This window comes from Acipenser ruthenus, chromosome 1, assembly GCF_902713425.1.
Source record: "Acipenser ruthenus chromosome 1, fAciRut3.2 maternal haplotype, whole genome shotgun sequence".
NCBI classification, from domain to species: Eukaryota; Metazoa; Chordata; class Actinopteri; order Acipenseriformes; family Acipenseridae; genus Acipenser; species Acipenser ruthenus.
In genome coordinates this window covers 35,742,880-35,762,081 of record NC_081189.1, presented here as the reverse complement: position 1 = coordinate 35,762,081, position 19,202 = coordinate 35,742,880, and the positions used below count along the sequence as shown (strand labels likewise).

General features: G+C 37.3%; 1 protein-coding gene across 3 annotated transcripts in view; it reads right to left on the bottom strand.

Annotated features, from left to right (window-relative positions):
- Positions 1 to 19,202, bottom strand: part of LOC117972824 (netrin receptor DCC-like) — a 276,112-nt gene that overhangs the window by 92,634 nt on the left and 164,276 nt on the right. For all 3 annotated transcript variants that reach the window (XM_059024341.1, XM_059024342.1, XM_059024347.1), the window contains exons 6-7: positions 9,619 to 9,773; positions 8,738 to 8,858 (exon numbers count right to left, since the gene is read on the bottom strand). In XM_059024341.1, coding sequence (XP_058880324.1) covers positions 8,738 to 8,858; positions 9,619 to 9,773 — 276 coding nt within the window. The remainder of the gene's footprint in view (positions 1 to 8,737; positions 8,859 to 9,618; positions 9,774 to 19,202) is intronic.

Genomic DNA, 19,202 nt, shown 5'->3' with positions numbered 1-19,202 from the left:
CTAAGGTCTGTGCCTTGGGTGCCTCATATCTGGCTACAGCTTTGAGGCTCAACAGAGAAACAGAGAGTATATTTGTGTTTTTAGATCGATCTACTTGCCACCAAAAAAATAGTTTGTTGGGGGGGTGGACTCTGTGCTGTTGTCACACAAAATGTGAAAGTTGATGCTCAATAGAGAAGAAGTAATGCAGGCTTTTAGGGTTCTATACTTCCTTCTTCCACCAGCAATTAGGGACTGGGCATCTTTAGCTGCAAGCAAACACTTCAGTAAAGAGCTACTAAATATTGTGGACGACAAAGGCAAAAGTTACAGAAAATGTCCCTCGTTAAAAGGATGTACAAAAAAAAGAAAAGATGACTATTCTGACTTGCATATTTTCTGGCATCAATGTGAGCATGCAAAAGGCTTTTGTTTTTAAAAAGGGAATTAGAGGCATTATAATTGTAAATCCAACTTTTTAACACAAAGGGATAAAAGCCTTGGAACTGCTACACAGGCACTGCCATCTGGAATCCCAGAATCCCAATCACAATTAAATCTCAAGCAGGTCGTCATGCGAGACAGAGGGGTACAGGGCTGAAGAGACACCTCCAGGATTAATCTCTGAATCCCTAAGAATTTCATTTGCAGATTATCTCTGGATCACACATCTAAATAATGAATCGTTAAATAAAGCAAATGTGAATCCGTATTGAAAAAAAAATGAGGGAGAGAGAGAAGCTTGCCGGTGAGACAGACTATTTTTCTCTGTCACTCAGAGATAAGATATTTGCATTCCTAAAGAAATTCCACCAATTTCCCTATGAGGGTTGCTCTTATCATTTTTGATCTGACAGATGTAAAAAAAACGGAGAGTTAGCTTATAGAGAAGGCTAAGCTTCTGAAATGTTAAATATTATTTGGTGATTGGGGTTGGGAGGTGGGTGGGGGGTTTTCATTTTAATAGTGAGAGAGAAGTGCCTGCTTTGATCTTATTAAAAGAGGGTGTCTGTAAATCAGCTTACATTGCAGAATCAATTTGCGAGCTCATTACATAAATCCATATTAAACAATCCAGTCTGTATTAAACACGTATAACAGGATGAGTTGAATGGATTTGATCTGCATCAGGCACAATGCCAAGGATGATCTCGTCGTCGCCCAACCCCCCATTTCCCCCCCCCACACACACACACCTCCCCTGTGTTGTTGATCTGTCTAGTAATGGCTTAACAGTTATTAAATAATAAAAGGGCTGCCTGGTTATCCAGGAGTGGGAAGAAAAAAATCAAACACAGAATAATGTAGGATTGTTTTCATCCTTATTAAGTGTCAGTGTTGAAACTTTTTTTCTTTACACAAACTAGCTATCTTCCTCAACGGGAATGTCTCACCTGGGTTTTATTTTCTTGGGGTAGAGGCAATGCCCAAATGCCACAAACTTACACCAGGTACCATTGGCTGGTTTTATATAGGGTGCACAAGCCACTACTTAAAATCCTTTACTGTACTTCACAGTCTTCACAGCAACTTAAGCTTTGTTAAAGGTTCATAATTACAACCATTTCATATACTGTAATGTAAGAGAGTCCAAGAATGGAGACTAACAAGGTTGCCCTGCAATTCCAGCTGGCTTTTTCAAAACCCTTTTCTTCCACATGGTAAAGGATTATACTACAATATTATCCAGAGCACCATTTCAATTATTTCCCAGGTTATTGTATTGTATAATTTAGCTATTGAAAAAAAACATAATCATTTTGAAACACTCACACCAACGGTTTTAGACACTTTATGGGGGGAGTCCCCGAAACATACTGTTATTGTGTAAATAAATAATACTGTATTTTATACAATCCCAATAGAAGTAAATAGTGTATTAAATAGTGTGACAAATGTAAGAACATTGCAAGTATGTTAATGTACATGTATTTTGAAGTGAATCCACAAAAACAATAAAATGTGTCTGTTTTATTGTTTCATGTTAAACAAGTTCACAAAGGGCTGTGGTTTGTAAATGTAGTCATAATTTAATTGAATTCGCTACAAATATATCATGTTAATGGTCTTACTCCAAATTAATAAAGAAGTCATCAAAGGAAATATTTATTTCTGCCTGTCTTTAGAATACATTAGCAAGGGTTGTAAAACCAAATTAACATTTATGTTAAAGTAATTGTAGCTAATAATTCCATAAATCTTAGCCCTTTTGCCTTTCCATTACATGCATCTCAAATGTGCAGTTTTAAAAGAAACACATGTTATCGGACACGTGTATTTTCATTTGAAGACATCTGGTACTACTTTAGCTTAAACGGAATTCAGTTTCTATGCCTTATTCAGGGGTTATCCCATGGTAAGTTCACCTCGGCAGTGTCTTCTGGGTTCACGCATGCTACTGGCTGAAATTATGGCAGTCAATAGGGGAAGCAGCTGATTGGTTATTGACAAGAAAGAAGCAAGTGAAAGGGTGGAAATAATTTCACTCTGCAGGTGAAACAACCTCGAAGTGCAGTACCAGATATCGTGTTTTGAAATGGAAAAACATATTTGCTGTAACAGGTGCTTCTTTCAAAAGTGCACATTTGAGACTGTGGCAGGGTGACTGGGCGGTGACGTCAGGCAGAAGCAGGAACGAAAACTGACACCAGGGAAGTACTGCAGGTAAAGGCTGTGCCGTTATTATTCAGCAAAAATAACAAAAATAAATCAAATATTTAAACACAAAAACACTGTGTGCTCGCAGAGCAAAATAAAAGGGTAAACAAAAATAATCACGAACACAAACAACGCGATCAGGCTGGGCTATAGCCTTCACTGATCCTTAGGTTTTCTTTTCAATCTCCATCTCTCTGCTCGCTCTCTCCTCTCTAACACCCACCACGAGCTGGAGAGCTGCAGGCTTTTTATATTCAGGTGACCATCTCCCGATTAGCACCAAAATTAATCACTTAATTAATTCGGGAGATGGCCACCTTCTGCATGAGTTTATTAATTATTCCTGGCAGAGGACGAGCACCAATCTCGCCTCTGCCAGGACACGTTTTAAAAATAAACAAAACAATAACACGGCGGTACGCCGTCACAAATTACAATAAATAAATCATAATAATCAAATACAAAATAACACAGGGGCGGAGGGGGACCCCGTTCTAAAATAAAATAAACAAATCAATGTACAGGGCACCTCGCCCTGTTACAGAGACCTATGAAATGAATAGATGTGCATGGTGGAGACATTTTATATACACTTTAATATATAAGGGCTTTTATAATTACATACAGGCTTTGTTGTACAGAAACACTACATTATAGAAAGCAACCATTGTGGTTAGGTTAAAAACATACAATATAAAAATGGCACAAATAATCTAAGTTCTGAAGCAAATGGTGAGGCATGTAAAGAAACAGAAAAGACAGCAGATGCCATCTTGTCTATTTTAGTGTGTGCTTTTTTTTCCCCGGGAAGGAAAGCTTAATATGTTGACAACAGCATTAAGACACATTCATAATCTGAAGCAGCATTGCTCTCACTTAAACAAATCAGATTTGCCCAAAGTAATACACAGCCTGCAGCATAATTATTTAAAGCAACTGCATTTGGTTGCTTGGCTGTCATGTGTTTACTCCTGTCATTTATTTACATGAGCACTTACATTCCTAAGGAATTATGATCTGCATATTGGGCAAAGATGTTTACATAAAAGCAGAGTGAGGCACTCCTGTCATTTATGAAGTAGATACACTGATGTGACAGATGAGTGGGATGACATATCTTTAAAGTGGTATGTGTCTTGACACTGCGTTATGCTTCAGGATTTAAAACATCTGTTTTAAAAAGACAAATGAGACAAGAGAAGTAAAACATTTGTAATGAGGGACTCAGCTGTTTTTAGTTAGTGCTGGCAGCAATGGTGTTGTCTAGTTTACACAAACAATCTATATTAAGTCCTCCTCGTGCTGTAGAGGACTCTGTTCTTCATGTAAAGCATAGGCAGTGCTAATTGGCATTCACCAATTAGTATATTTGTGTGCTGTTCAGCAACCGCCACATAAATCATAGGTTTTAATGATTTTTGAGTGTTTAATTGAGAGGCAATTTTATTCATGGGATTACAGAGCGGTCGATGTGCCCTGTGCTTTAGAGGCAAGGCACATCTTGGTACTAAATGTATGCAACATGTTGTAGCTAAATAGTTTTCTATTGGTTCTAATAGAATTGGTGTAAATACAATTTAAATGTACAGATCTGAGTTTTTGGCACACTGGTTTACATGGTGGTCTCAGAAGTCAACAGGTTTAATGTAGTCTTGCTAGTAGTTGCTACTGTATTCATGGCAGCTTTTTGATTTTTCATTCAACCTAAAAAAGGAAGCAATAGTACTGTAACTTCAACCCACAAAATCAACCTGCAGTATTTCATTCATCCATAATCTATCAATACTGCCATGCCACCATTTCCAGGCTGCCATAGGCTTTCAATGGAATCTTTTTTATATGGATGATTTGGAAGATTTATATGAAATATTTCTTGTAGTCTAAAGATGCAACACTTTCTGTTGCATCAGAGTTATACAACAGAACTGGTTCAGTAAGCGTTGGTAAGTGGGTTTTGAGAAAATGTTTTCACTTTTATTAATTTAAAAAGTATAAAGCTACTTGCCGTTTGTAATTTTAACGTATACAGTACATGTTCTGTTTTACTCAGTAATGTTATGTTATTAACGTAAATATGCATAACGTGTTTTTGTTTTAATTAAAGATAAATAGTTAATGGGCAAGGTACAATAAGAAATGCACAAGTTAATTTAATATTTATTGTATGTTAAAGTTGTATACAATATTGACCAAGTGTTTGATGGCCTTAACATGAAAATATAATTTAAGAATCATGTTTAAAAAAACAGTCTTGTCTTTAAGGGATTACTTTAAAAGGAAATACATTAGAGCCCCCTCTGCTGGCAAGAGTATTTGCCAGCAGCTGCTTGATCTTTTCCTCAGCTGAGCTGTGAAAGTTTAAAAAAACAACAAAATGAGGATAGAGGTTTCCAATAATCTGGAGTCACGCTGTTTGTGATTCCAATGAGACGTCTATGTTTCTCTTTTGTTTTCCCTGTGAGACAGAGATGTAAAATAAATGGACCAGTGTGGGGTGATTGCTGTTCCTAAGCATCAGCATTTTCTTTCTTAGCATGTGTTTCACTAATATAACGAACACATCCGCCATCCAAGGGTGCAAGTACAATAACTTAATACATCTACCTTCCCGCTGTAGAGCTGAGAATTGACAGAACCCAAAACTACTAAATTAACTCCACCAGCCAGCAAGAGTCGTCTGAGAAGTCACTGAAGTCAATAAAGATCTTCTGGTGAAGGAACAACTGTCTTGAGAATGAGCGATGCACAAAGAAGACCGAACTTGAAATTTGAGGTCAGCACTGAACAGGGTATATGGGAGCCAGAGGGACTTTCTAAGTCACATTCCTTCAGTTAAAAAATCGCCTTTTAAAAACACAAAAGCTTAAAAACATGTGAGGTGCTAATTGAAGTTAAAGGTAGTCGTAACTATTTAATTAATCTGTGTGCTATTTCAAAAGAGGGATTCAAATGTGTGTTTTTTCTATATAAATGATTTTTGCTATTTAAAATGCTACTGGAATTAAATGTATATTATTTACTGTGCAGTACTTGTGACATAAACCATTCAGAGGGGATGCTAAAGAAATTAATGATACAGGGGCAAATTCAATTAACTATTATGCAACCAATTATTTTTCTGAGGATATTATACAATGGGTACAAACTTTACATTTAAACTATATATTGCTTGCTTTTCATGTCTTATTTAAAAGTAAGTACAGCAGCTTTTTGACAATACAGTACTAGTGCTTTATAGTATTTTCTGCTACATAGATAACTATTACATACAGTGTTGCTTACTTTGCATAAGGTTGTATTTCATTGCTGAACCACAAAACACCATCCTATTGCATGCCATAAAAGGGGATTCCACTTCAAGGAATACTTAACATGTGGAAATAATTGATTTAAGCTTTAGTTTCCTATAGTGAAATTGTATTATGATGAAAAACGCCATGTACTGTAACAATGGCTTAGTAACGCAGATTGCATATTTGGTATTAGTAAGAATATGGCAATGTTATCAAATTCACATCTGCTATATTGGAAATGCAGCAAGCAAAAGCATAGTTGTATAGCACTGAAGCTTATTATTGGTAATTGGGTCTTTTACATATAATATAAGAGATGTTACTTTTGTAAAATATAAGTGGTAAACTTCCAAAGTGCTGGTCTTCAGTATCTATACCAGGAACGTTTTAGAGACACACTTTACGAAACTTGCCTGTCAAGCTTGTATTCCCTATGATGTGCTTTATTAAAAAAAGCCACACTCAGAAGAATACATTTCTTTGTACTTACTGAAAGACAGACATGGATATAGTTGCAAAATTCCACTGCCTTTTCAAACATGCTTGCATCCTTTTCAATTTCACCTTGGTAATTAATTGTACTTGTTTTAGATAATCAAGCTATACATATGTGAAGACTTCTTGCCTTTTATCAAAGAAAAGGTCATAATTACTTTTAATGAAGCACTAGAGCTTAAACTCCATTATCCTTTATTATGCTTGCACCATCAGCAAATGGCTACTGTGAAAGGTCATTGTCTAGACCTGTGAGAATGAGATTGCTGTGGTTACCAGGGGCAACCCCCAGCCTGTCAGCGCAGGGTGTAGGCTGAACAGCTGTTCAGCGTGGTACACATGCTGAGCCTGGAAAAGATGGTGGCCATTCAGTGGCAACATTTCAAACTGCGAGGGCTATGCTCCTCTGTTCGCGGTCAGTCCTACCACTTAAATTGCTCAGAACAAGTTTTGCTGCCATCTGTGCATGCTGCCCTTTGTGGGATCCTTGGGGAAGAGGTTTGCATTGTTTGAAAAGTAATTAAAAATCAGGGCAAAAGTAATCCATCATCTCCAAAGGAGAATGAAGACAGTTACAGTGATACCCTCCAGCTCATCCTGATTGGTTCCCAAGCCACTTCTTTTGACCTAAGAAAACAGTTCTCAATCCCATGGCAAGCATGATTAAAGCATAGACTGGTGAGCACAATTAATACTGTATTTACTCACTAGGGTTCTTTAACAGAGGTCCAGGATACAAACTCTGATCCTAATCAAATCGATCTATTATGATGGTAAAGCTCAACCTGGGAATTTCTATGTGTTAAATTTACGTCAAGATTTATCGGATTATATTATAGCAATGCACACAACATATGTCTTCATGTCACAAAATAGAGTGTTTTAAAATTACATCAATGACTTTTGAGTTATATTATGGTAATATGTGGGCTATGTCTTACAATAGACATAAATTAGTTTTTATACTATTTATGCATACCAATTTCTTCACCTAAATCTAGTGTGCCCAACAACCCCTTTAATGCAGCCCACAGCGTCTCTCCAATTGAACCATATGTGGCCCACAATGAACTGAGCAGCTGCCAAGCACTTGATTTCTAGCAGCCTTTACAGCAGAGGTGCCCAAAATGTTTGTTGCTATTAAGCAGCAGGCAGGCAGGCAGGAGAGGAACTTGCATAATAATATAGGAATATATTTTTGCACATACTACGCATGAACACTAATGACAGATTGAGACAACAGTTTCTACTTGCTTGTTTAAGTTTAAGATCCAGTTGATTATTGTTGAGGTGGTGGGTGTAGCATTGTTTATTTGTGATAACTCAACCCTAGCCAGAGACAACTTACTTGACTGGAAATGTAGAATAACCATCTCCTCAATAGTAATCAATTATAGGTTAAAGGAGCGTAAAACACAGTCCACCCCACATACCGTGTGTGCAGATGGTAATGATATTCTTCACAATGTATTGAATAGCTTGTTATAGTCACTGACAGCAAGTTAAGCAGTCCTTTCATTTAGATTTTATGCAAGACCTACTTGGGATCAAGTGCAAGAGCCAATTTACAGAAAGGAATCCAATAATGTTATTGTTATAAAACAAGCAAGGAACTACATATCTGATCTAATTGGTTCTAGGGGTCCATCGGATATGTACAAATATTGTCAGCAACCCTGTGAATCTAGCCCCGAGTTCACAACTCCATGCTTTCATTTTATGGTCAATTTAACATTGAGGTCTTGTTTCTGTAAAGAATCAATGAACAATTAGCACATGTGGCGTCAGTGCCCAGTGATGTAGCGTCCTCATGACGTACAGACGGCCACAAGCATACTTAACTTCCAAATTATTGCCAAGACTTTCAAAAGCTTTACCAAGATCACTTTTACAGTAATATGAATAAGGTCTTTATCAAACTGAAAAAAGATAACCCAGACTTTACTGTTCATCTAGACTGTTAACAGATCTTAAGCCCTGACTTGTGCGCTTGTACTTTAGCACACACACCTATATTAATCATCCTACCATCCACCCAACTCACGAAGTAGCCAAAAAGATGACCTCTAATTTAGCAAAAGAGAACATTCTTCCCAAAGCCGTTACAACTACAGAGTCTTCACCAATAGGAGAGTTCTATGCTACACATTTTGAACATTGAGAAGTGTTAGTTGAGGATAAAAGAAAGGTGAATGTGATCTGCATTTTAAAAAATGTTCCTACTGTGTGGCTGTATAGTATATAGCCATCTCTTGTTATCTAATTGGAAATTAGATGTATTGTACTGTAAAGTTTAGTAGAAAATCACTTACCGGGTTCCTGGATGATAAGCTGGGCAATGGCTTGCACATTCCCTGCATCGTTCTCTGCCACACACTGATAGAATCCCTCATCCGATTTTACTAGACCCAGGATGTGAAGGCTGCTGCCACCCTAAGAGTCATTGAAAAAAATACTATGGTTTCAAACATCTTGCTTAAAAGGGCCCCCTTTTTGTTTTAATGATTAAACTGATGACCTACACTGGAAGGCAGAGGTACCTGTGCCTCTTTCAGCCCATTCCAAACCAGGACCTGGTCCCAACACAGACTACTACCTGCTAGATCAGGGGCTCCCAATCAAGGTCCTGGAGGGCCATTTCAATCCATGGTTAACAGATACAATTAAACAATTAAATACTTTATGGATGGAGCAATGTGCAAGTAATGTCCCTGCAAAGTATAGTATTGCTTTTATAAACTGAACACATGTTTTTGTGTTCGAGAACCTTTTTAAAATGTGTTTTATATTGAGGACTGAATCGCTTTCAATTTGAGTTGCCATCCAAAGCAAGTTTCAAGAGGTTTTAGAGGGCATCTACCCTTAGATAATGACCGCTCTACTTGGAACCTGATTGGCTGAGATGGTCCCCGAGTTTTATAATTACCTAATTAGTTTAATTAAACATTTGAAGACTTGGTTAGAACAATACTCTGGACAGCTTATTTAAATAATTAAGGGCCTGGTTAGAACAAGGTCCTGGACTCTAATGGATTGAAAGATCCATAGGTGAGCACTACTGCAATAATTTTAGTTTTTAAAGTTTGTTTTCCTACCACATTGGGGACTTGTTTGATAACAGACCTGTTTGGATCAATAGATCCCCAGCTTCACAAACCAGTCTTTAATGTGAAATGTGTGTTGATATACTTACCACAATCTGAAAGTAGTCGCTTGGGATAACCACTTCTCCATTCTTAACCCACCGAACGGTAGGTGCAGGCTTTCCTGTGACAGCACATTCCAACTCAATATCCATACTTTCATAGGCATAGAGGTTAGAGGGGTAATTCAGAAACCTCGGAGGTACTGCCAGAAAAAGAGAGAGAGAGAGAGAGAGAGAGAGAGAGAGAGAGAGAGAGAGAAAGAAATATATATTTAGAAAGGACAACAAGCAAAAGAAAATTGTTAAAGCAGTTCAAGCAGACCTTTCTAAAAAGACTATTTAGGGGTCAGTCATGGATGAAAAATCCATATGGAGAAAAAGCAAACCACTCTCTCTGTATACAATGCTATAGTTCCGGACTGGCGTGTGTCTCTGTGGACCCTGATATGGAAATACCCTTTTCATTGTCATTTAATAGTCAGTGTTTGGAAACTATTTTTCCAGCTATGTATTTATATTATCCTGCCTGCTGAGGAACAATTGGAAGCAACAGTGTTTCCTTTGATACCCATAATGCACTGCTTCAGAGCCTCCATATACTCTATCTAAGGAGCCGGGGAACAGAAAATCCAACTTGTTGAAAAATCAACAGTACAGTTTTTTTTTTAATGTTTCTTTAATTTGGACTAAGCTTAGCATAAAAATAGGAAGCTTCACCCAGTCCTCAGATGAAGTGATACAAATAAATAAATGAATGCATTAAAAAAATTATAACTTCTGGAAAATCAGAACACATGTATGTAGAGCATGCCAAGTGTTGCCTGACTTCACAAATGAAAAAATGATTATATGAATAATTTAGATTTAAACTGGTCTCTATGGTTGGACTTTATTTGTGTATGTGATGGAACCTGAACCACAGTTAATGGTATGATCATTAATAGTAACAGGCGGCAATTTTCTTCCTTTTTCTGAAACATTTCCAAGGGCTAATCAAGAAATGTGATCAACCCTTTGACCTTTACAGACTTTTTGTCCATTTCTGACAATATTGTTAAAGTCATTTTAAATGAAATTGTGTTTTCAAGATTGACCCACATGCATATACAGTGCGCTCCATTTATAAGAATGACTGATATACAAATCAACCACATACAGTGATCAAAACCACTGGGACCAAATCATTCCTATACTAACCAATGTAAAATACTCCTCTTGTAAGAATCAAGCAATCCACTTATAAAAATAATTTGTGGGCAAACTGACTGCATGTAATACTATACTGTATCAAGTGCAATGACGTGTACAGCCAATAAAGCTGTTTTTGAATTTGTTCACATCTCACGTGATTAGGCACGTACACAGCGTGTATCCAGTATAATCCCTGGTCCGCAGCGACTCCCAGTAGAAAAAAAGCAAGTCGTGCAGTTTAAGTGTGAGTCGACGTGGCAGGAAAAAGAAAGCCATCTACTGGAGTCCTACGACAGTATTCCAAAGACCAGTCAAAGAGATGCAGCTCAGATATTGGGCTTTCCACAACCTACACTGTCAAAGATTCTCAAAGACAGGGAGAGCATCATACAAAACGAAGGAGACAGAAAAAGAATGCAGTTAGGGAAGGCACCTATGGTTAAGGCGGCTGAAGTGGATCAGAAATGCCAGAGAGAGAAATGCCCCCGAGTGGACCGTTGGTGATGCAGAAAGCAGAAGAACTGGTGGTACCCCTGGGGCTTATCAACTTCAAGGCCAGCACTGGCTGGTTTCAGCGCTTTAAAAAACAAGAGGGGATTGATTTTAAGAAAATGCATGGAGAAGCTGCAGACATTGGCTCACGTGAAGAATGGTTAGAAAATGAGTGGATCGAAATGAGACGTGAAGTAGACATTTGGAATGTAGATGAAAGTGGAATTTACTTTCAAGCCCTGCCTGATGGCACTCTCACCTTTAAAAAAGGAGGAAAGAAGTCAAAAGAAAGAATCACCATGTTGTTTATCTGCTCCATGACTGATAAGAAAAAGAACCTTTTTGTCATCGGGAAAAGTCAAAACCCACTGTGTTTTAAAAATGTGAGACATATTCCACTCCGCTACACTGCCAATGCATCTGCCTGGATGACGGGTTACCTATTTGGTGAGTGGCTGAATGACTGGGATCAAAAGTTGGGCCTAGAAAGAAGAAAGATTTAGCTTCTTGTGGACAACTCCACAGCCCACGTGAGGAAAGATGTGGCACTGAGGAACAGCCGACTTGAATTCCTCCCATAGAACACAACTTCTATCCTTCAGTCATGTGATCAGGGAATTGCCAATACGTACATTTGCAAGCAAATGGCTCACACAGTGTTGCACCACATTGAGAACAACAAAGCTACTGCTGTGGAAATTGCCAGGAAGGTCTTTTAAATGCCATTCTAATGCTCGCAAACGCCAGGTCTGACGTCAGTGGTTCAACAATCCGGAATTGCTGGAAAAAAAGAGGTCTGGTCATAGCACCCATGGAGGAAGCAATTGTTGTTGAGCCACCAAGAGAACTCGATGCCCATGAAATTCGAAGACTGTACAGACATCGATGACAATACTTTTATGACACAACTCATCTTTGATGAGGACACTGTGACTGAGATCAGGGACCAATTTGAAGTGAACCCCGAAAACGATGCAGAGGTTGACTGATGATGACGAGGCAATCGTCCCATCTTGAGGAACGGCCTACTGTACAGGAGCTTCAATGATTTTAACCGCCTCCATTTCCTCGAAAAGGAGGTTAAAAGGTTGTGGAACAGCAGTGATCCAGGGAACATTGGTCAAGTTTGTAATCAAACAGGGACTGCACCACTGCATTGTGCCGGTATTTATTTTTTGTTCTCTGTAAATGAAAAATAAAGTGAAGACGCATTCATTGAATACATACTGAGTACAGCACTGTTATTGTGTGATGTGCATGTAGAGGGAGTGGGATTGTGTAGTGGTGTGGTGAGGAGGGGGGGAGGATTGCAGAGCTTTGCATCTCTGCTTAGTGAAAAACTGTGAGATTTGCATTGCAACTGAAAAAAAGCAAGCCACAGATGCTTAAATGCAAAGGTAGTCCTATCAATAAAATACTGTACAGGGCTCTACGTTTTGATTTTTAACTACTGGCCCCTTGGGCCACTGAGCTACTGTTTTTACTTGCCCGGGTGCAATTTTATCTGGCCCAATATATTTATATATTTTTTCATGATGGCTTTTATTTTCAGTATATTTCTAACTGTGACAGACATCTCAAAATAAAGTGGTAAACGAAGCCTTTCAATATATACTTCAGCCATTTAACATGCACACTTTTGTATGCTTGTCAGAAAATGAAAAATACTGTTAAGATTTGAAAATGTATGTGTACAAATGATACTCATTTTTTCACAAGCAAACCCGCAACCAAGCTTTTACCATATGGTCACAGCAACGCTAAAACTGAATTATAATAATCCTAATTAGGGATGGGTCAGTGTAGTTGATTACACGATTAAACGAAAATAAAAAAATATTTGAATAGCATATTACATATTCGAGTCCACAAAAAAAACCTTATACATTAGCTACTAGTAAAACGTGTCTTTCTTTAAAAAATTTTTTTTAATGCTGACGCTTAACAAGTGTTATATCAGTCTTAAACCCGTTGTTGTTTGCATATTAAAGGTAAGGACCCTAATTAATTATGCAATGCTTGTAATAGGAACATTCTACAGTAATCTTATTCTGTTTGAAATTGTTTCCAATTGTATTGCCTTGTTTTTAGCTAATGTTAACAGATCCCTGCATGAGTTCCACTGTAATGACTGTACACAGCAGCTTCTGCAGCTGTTGCTAGCCAGTCGTGAAACAGCTTCCGGGAGCATGGCATCGGCAAACTATGAATGTGTGAACTGAAATAAAATAATGTACATAGCAAGTGCTAAAAGAAGTAATCCAAACTTGGGTAACATTGAATTAGAAATGTAATTTAACGCTATGATGAACATACATACATACTAAATGTTAAGCAGAACAACGCATTGACTAATAAGAAAAGGCAAGATACTTGGAAAGGAGTTCTTTTTTTTTAACTCTGGACTGCAGTTCAATGTAAAACATCTACTGCTGACTTTCTGAAAATTGATGGAGTAACATTAACATTTGCACTGACCATTAAAAGTACAACCAGGTGTCCTTATTTTGAATTATTTACAGGTTATTGAATAAACAAAGTAACTTGACTTAGATTCATCTGATGTCAGTACTTGATGGCTAGTTGTAATTAGTAATGTAAAACTATTGTAATGTTGGAATGTATTTTCTATTGTTTTGGCCAGGTTACAATATTTACACTATTAAGATTATTTTATAAATATTATTTCTTAGAATTAAACAGATGTAGAATATTTAGATTGCTATATGATAAGTTTTATTTTATTCTGAATACACTACAGCAAAAAAAATATATATATTATTTGGTGTTTTGCGCAATATTATGCTACTGTTGCTTTAATTGGAAGAGCTATGAGCTGTGATGTTGCTGCTCATTGACTTCTGTATTTTAATTCAGTAAACAAAGGAACAGGGTATTGAACAAAGAAATCTCGTCTTGGACATGGCATTTTTGATCTGAACACATCGGATCCCAAATCAAAGTTAGACAATTCGATGGCGTAGCTGGGTGTCGATTGGGACATCTAACTCTGAGACTGGATATGATGTAAACGAAATGTTGAATTCACAACAAATAAAGCTGCTGTTTTATCTGCAAGTCTGGGAAACTGACGCCAAACAAGGCAGAACATTACTTTTTTTTCACTGTCATAATGAAGCCAGATGAAGCCTCCACTCTAAATGTTCGTCTTCATTTTTTTTCATAATTACTTTCTTTATGATTTATTGCTTTCATCGCTTTCCTTTTGGCTTATTGGTTGCTTAATTGTAGAGAACCCGATTTGTAAAAGATTTGCCATGTCGCGGGAACGAGTACCAGCAACACAGCACTTCGGTACGCAGTCTCAGATTCTGACTGTACAACGAATATGAAAGTTAGGATTAGTTCATAGTTATGTTTTTAAAAAATGGTTTGTAAATTACTCTTCAGCTTTTTGGCACACTAGCCCATTTTCCTGGATTCATGAAACGGAAGCCATGTGCACTATATATATATGTTATACTAGTTAAATGTAACCTAGCCCAGTCGAGCCTGAGGTGCTTCATAACTACAGAAAAAACTGCGATCTCTACCAGCCCCGGGCTGCCGGGCTATGGTTAATCTCGAACCCTGACTACTGTAATGTCATTTTAATTCAAAGGCCATTACACGTAACACCGCACGGCAGTTAAACTAGGCACTGTCAGGAGACGATCGCTTCTCAAGTATACTGTCGTAAAATAGGATTCTGCAGCCTTGAGTAAACATAATTGGGATCATATATCAAGTTTCTTATCCACGAGGACTTGTTTTGATTGTTATGATGTATTGTCCTCAGTGATTGAGCACCATTGACATTTGTATATTGTATTTAAACTGCTGATGTGCGGAGAAACGCTTTTGCTAATTGTAATCATATCGGTCCGCTTTTAAGGATCAACCGCTTATAAGAATCAAACCATTATTATTATTATTATTATTATTATTATTATTATTATTATTATTATTATTATTATTATTATTATTAATACATTTATTTATTTATTTATTTATTTATTAGCAGACGCCCCTTATCCAGGGCAACTTACAATTGTTACAAAATAAGTATCGCATTATAAAATATCACATTACAGATAAGAGCAGTTATAAGGTACAGTAAATAAATCAACCTTGTTGGGATTTACCCTCCCCTCTGTATGAAAAACCATGAAGTAGTCTACTGTATTGGCTATACACATATAGCAAACAGTATATTGCTGTATACAAGGGAACTACACCTTTTTGCTAAATAAAATTATGATGTATGTTCATGTAACTATTCACAGCTGTCGTTGAAGCCAATAACAGTCAAGAATAGAAAAACAGGCTTTGAAGAAAAAAAAAAGTCCCTTTAATAACTCATGAGAAGCTTTGTGAACAGGGACCACTGTTTCATGTACAGTACAGAGCTCCTGGCCCTTGATTACCCTTTGGCAAATGCTTTGCACATGGCTGACAGAGGTGGGAACCGCAAGCTGATTCATAGTTCAAGAGCTGTCAAAGTATAATGTTACTTGGTAACAGTAAAATGTATTGATTAAGAGGAAAAGCCATTGAAATGTGAAATTCTAACTGAATCTGTGTAGAAAGTGAGTGTGGATGCACATGGATCATTTAATGTGCATTCATTCCTTACTAAGCTAGTGAATGAGGACAGTATTGTGATGCTTAAAGCAGATCATGCCAAACTGGGATGGGCTCAGGAGTCTCTGAGAAGATCAGAAGAGGAGGAGCTTTAGACTTGGCAGATGTATTTCTAGACATATGAAAACCAAACCAAGAGACTGCAAAGCTGTGTCCTGCTCTGACAGCTGTAGTACACAGAATGAATGTGGCACATATAAACAATTGGTTGCGAAGCAACAACTGAAAGAAGCAAACCAGCTGAATAAAGCTCTAAAAACACATACACACGCACACTTTTTCCCTTTCATTTGTGTTATCTTCTCTAGCAGCTACGGTAAATAACCAGCAATCCTAATGAATCCAACAATAATACACAAACAGATGAAAACACACATGTCAGCTGAATACTGATTAGAATATGCACAAACAGGAAAAAATAAGCAGTTATAAGGAAGTCAATATATTGCTACTTGAATGGAGCAACTCAACTGCACAGGGATTTTGTGTTGTTGTCTGCCAGGATCTGTTATTGACGATCAATGTTCGAACCGCTCTGGCCTGCATCCAACTCCATTTCCCCACTGGCTTGTATTATGCTCTGCTCTAAGCTGAGATTTTGTTGTGGTGCCAATTGCTTTATATACTGTTTGTGACAGACAAGCTAACTAGTACTCTCATTCTATACCAATGCAATTAAAGGATAAACAATACAAAATGTAACAATTTACTGGTAATCAATATATCTAACAATAGTCGTGACACACATTTATCGACTTCTGCCCCCTCTGAAATTCAATATAACTTATAGTATTTAATTCTTAAGCTTCAATGGCCAATCACTTTTCTTCAACTAGCATACCATGTCCATGTTCTGAACAATTCATCATAATAATGTATTACTGTAATTCTAGATTTACTCCACCTTCCAGTACAGTGGTAGCCAGAGCCAGATATTTAAATGTTGCGATGCGACAATGCAAAAATGTCGCAACTTGGCAATCCTATTTTTTCGTACAAATTTAAATCAGCTGCACTTCATCAGTCCTGCCACCAGGTGGAACATGGGAGCAAAACATGTATTAAACAAAATCAGCAGGAAGCACTGAGGCCAATCATGTGTATTTTCAGAACTATGCTAAAAGGCACATGGTTTGGAGTTCTATTCCTAGTAACTTGATTGTTCACTCATTCAAACGGGAGGAGTTATAGTTACTGAACTAAAATCAATATAGCAGGCTCTATAAAAAGTGCTTACAAGTATAAATACCGCACAAAACACTGACCCTTTTTTAAGCATACAGGAGATGATCAGCCCAGTAAGAATCTCAAATGACCTGCAGTGTCCTTACTATAATATTAATATAAATATGTGTTTATACTACCAGTATAGTACTTGTACACTTGCAACTATAATGATTCATTACTCTACCAAACTATTATTCAGTCCTGTTAATTTTGTATTTGTTAATACTGTATATGCATGAAAGGTGGAAAAATGAAAACTCAATAATGCACTGCAGTCCAATGATAATTGGAACCACAACAACTTATATTGTCTTAAGATGGCAACGGCACAGATCTTGCTATGTAATCGGGGTGTGGAAAACTGTTTAATTTTTTTTAAATTGCTTTTTTTATTCCTTAGCAACCGTAGATGACGATAGTTTCTCATTGGGTCTGGACTGCAGGATTTCCGAATCTGATTACTCTGTAATTGGATTTGAACAGAATTTGAAGTGCCATGTAAACACACTGAGTGTAAGCTTTGCGCCTTTGGTATTCACAAGCTTTAGTGTGTGGCATCCTTTGGTGAAACACTGTGTTCCAGTAGTAATCTGTAACAAACCAGTTTCTAGTCAGATAACCCTTTCTAGCGGTTAACAAACTGGCATATCGCATTGACTTCAGTTTTACCGCAGAGAGTACCGCACCACCTTTCAACATTTTCATAGCTAGCTGTGGCTACCACTGTACTTGCAGTTTACAACAATAATACTTCAAGCTCAGAAACATGACTGGATATTACCACAGCATTACATGCTTGCAAATTAGCATGCTCATTAATCTATTATTAGCCATTGCGTAGCTGTTTTCTGAGTTTTGGAGGAATACTTTGCTATAACCAATCTGCAAATGTATGTGTTTCACTCCCCCATCATTATGCATTAGAAAAAAGAAAAATCAATTCAGAAAGTAGTTTATAGTCATTGAAACAAACACCTAAACACCAAAGAAGAGCACATATTAAAACAGTATGTGCACTGCAAGCTTGTACAATAAAACTGAGCACACTACACATGCCACGTATGAAACCCCTGCATCTTGCTGAGTAGGATAACTCTGATGAAGTTTCATGAGGGCATGTGACCACACTGATTATTTATTTATGACAGTGTGCAATGCTGTTTACACTCTGCAGGAGCTGGTGAAATGTCAATTAAAGTTAAAGGTTCAGAAAATTTGAACAGGGGCTTATAAGTGGAGGCTGGATAATTATAGAGTATATTAAATACATAATTAACATATGACCATTCTAAAACATATATGTAACAAACGCATATTAATGTTTTTAATCCAAAGTGACTTATTATATGAGGGGGTGCATCACAACTTTAGGTCCCAGAATCTTTTTTGGACTTCTTTATTTGACCTTTTTATGGAAGAGGTTGCGTTTATTTTTTCGGTTATATCCTTCCGTATTTTAAATTTAGCAGTGGCTCCGGACCTTTTGCCGAAAATAACAGTTTTATGTGCTAAAATATAATCGAGCAAAAGCTCAACTTGTGTGGCTAAGAATGTATTTTTTCTTTCTTTTTTCCAATTGTTGCAACTACATGTGCGCTGCCTCATTGTTTTCCAGTTAAATGGAAGTTCAGACTATTGAAAAGTGACTAATTGGCTTGTTAATGAACCTGGAAATCAATTGCCATTTCAATTAAATAAGCAGGAGTCGCAAAGGGCGTTGAGAGTAGACGAACATTGGAAGGGAGACCACAACTAATTGAAATAGATAATAAGAACAGATCACTTCATAGTAGTTGGTATGACAGAGTGGACTGGCTGAACGGAGGTGTAGCAAATAACCTTGTTTACTTTTCATTATCTGCGCTTGCATGGTCAGGCTTTCTTGATTTAAAAAACCTGGATTGGGTTATAAAGCAACACAGCAAATCGAGAGACCATGTCAGTTGAAAAGTTAAACTTTAACTTCTGGAGCAGGTTAGTTAAAACAGTTTTTTTTTTTTTTTTTACTGAAAAGTACTATTTATCCACCAAAGAAAGGAAGAGGAGAATTCTTCTCTCTGTCAGTCAGTCACACAGAC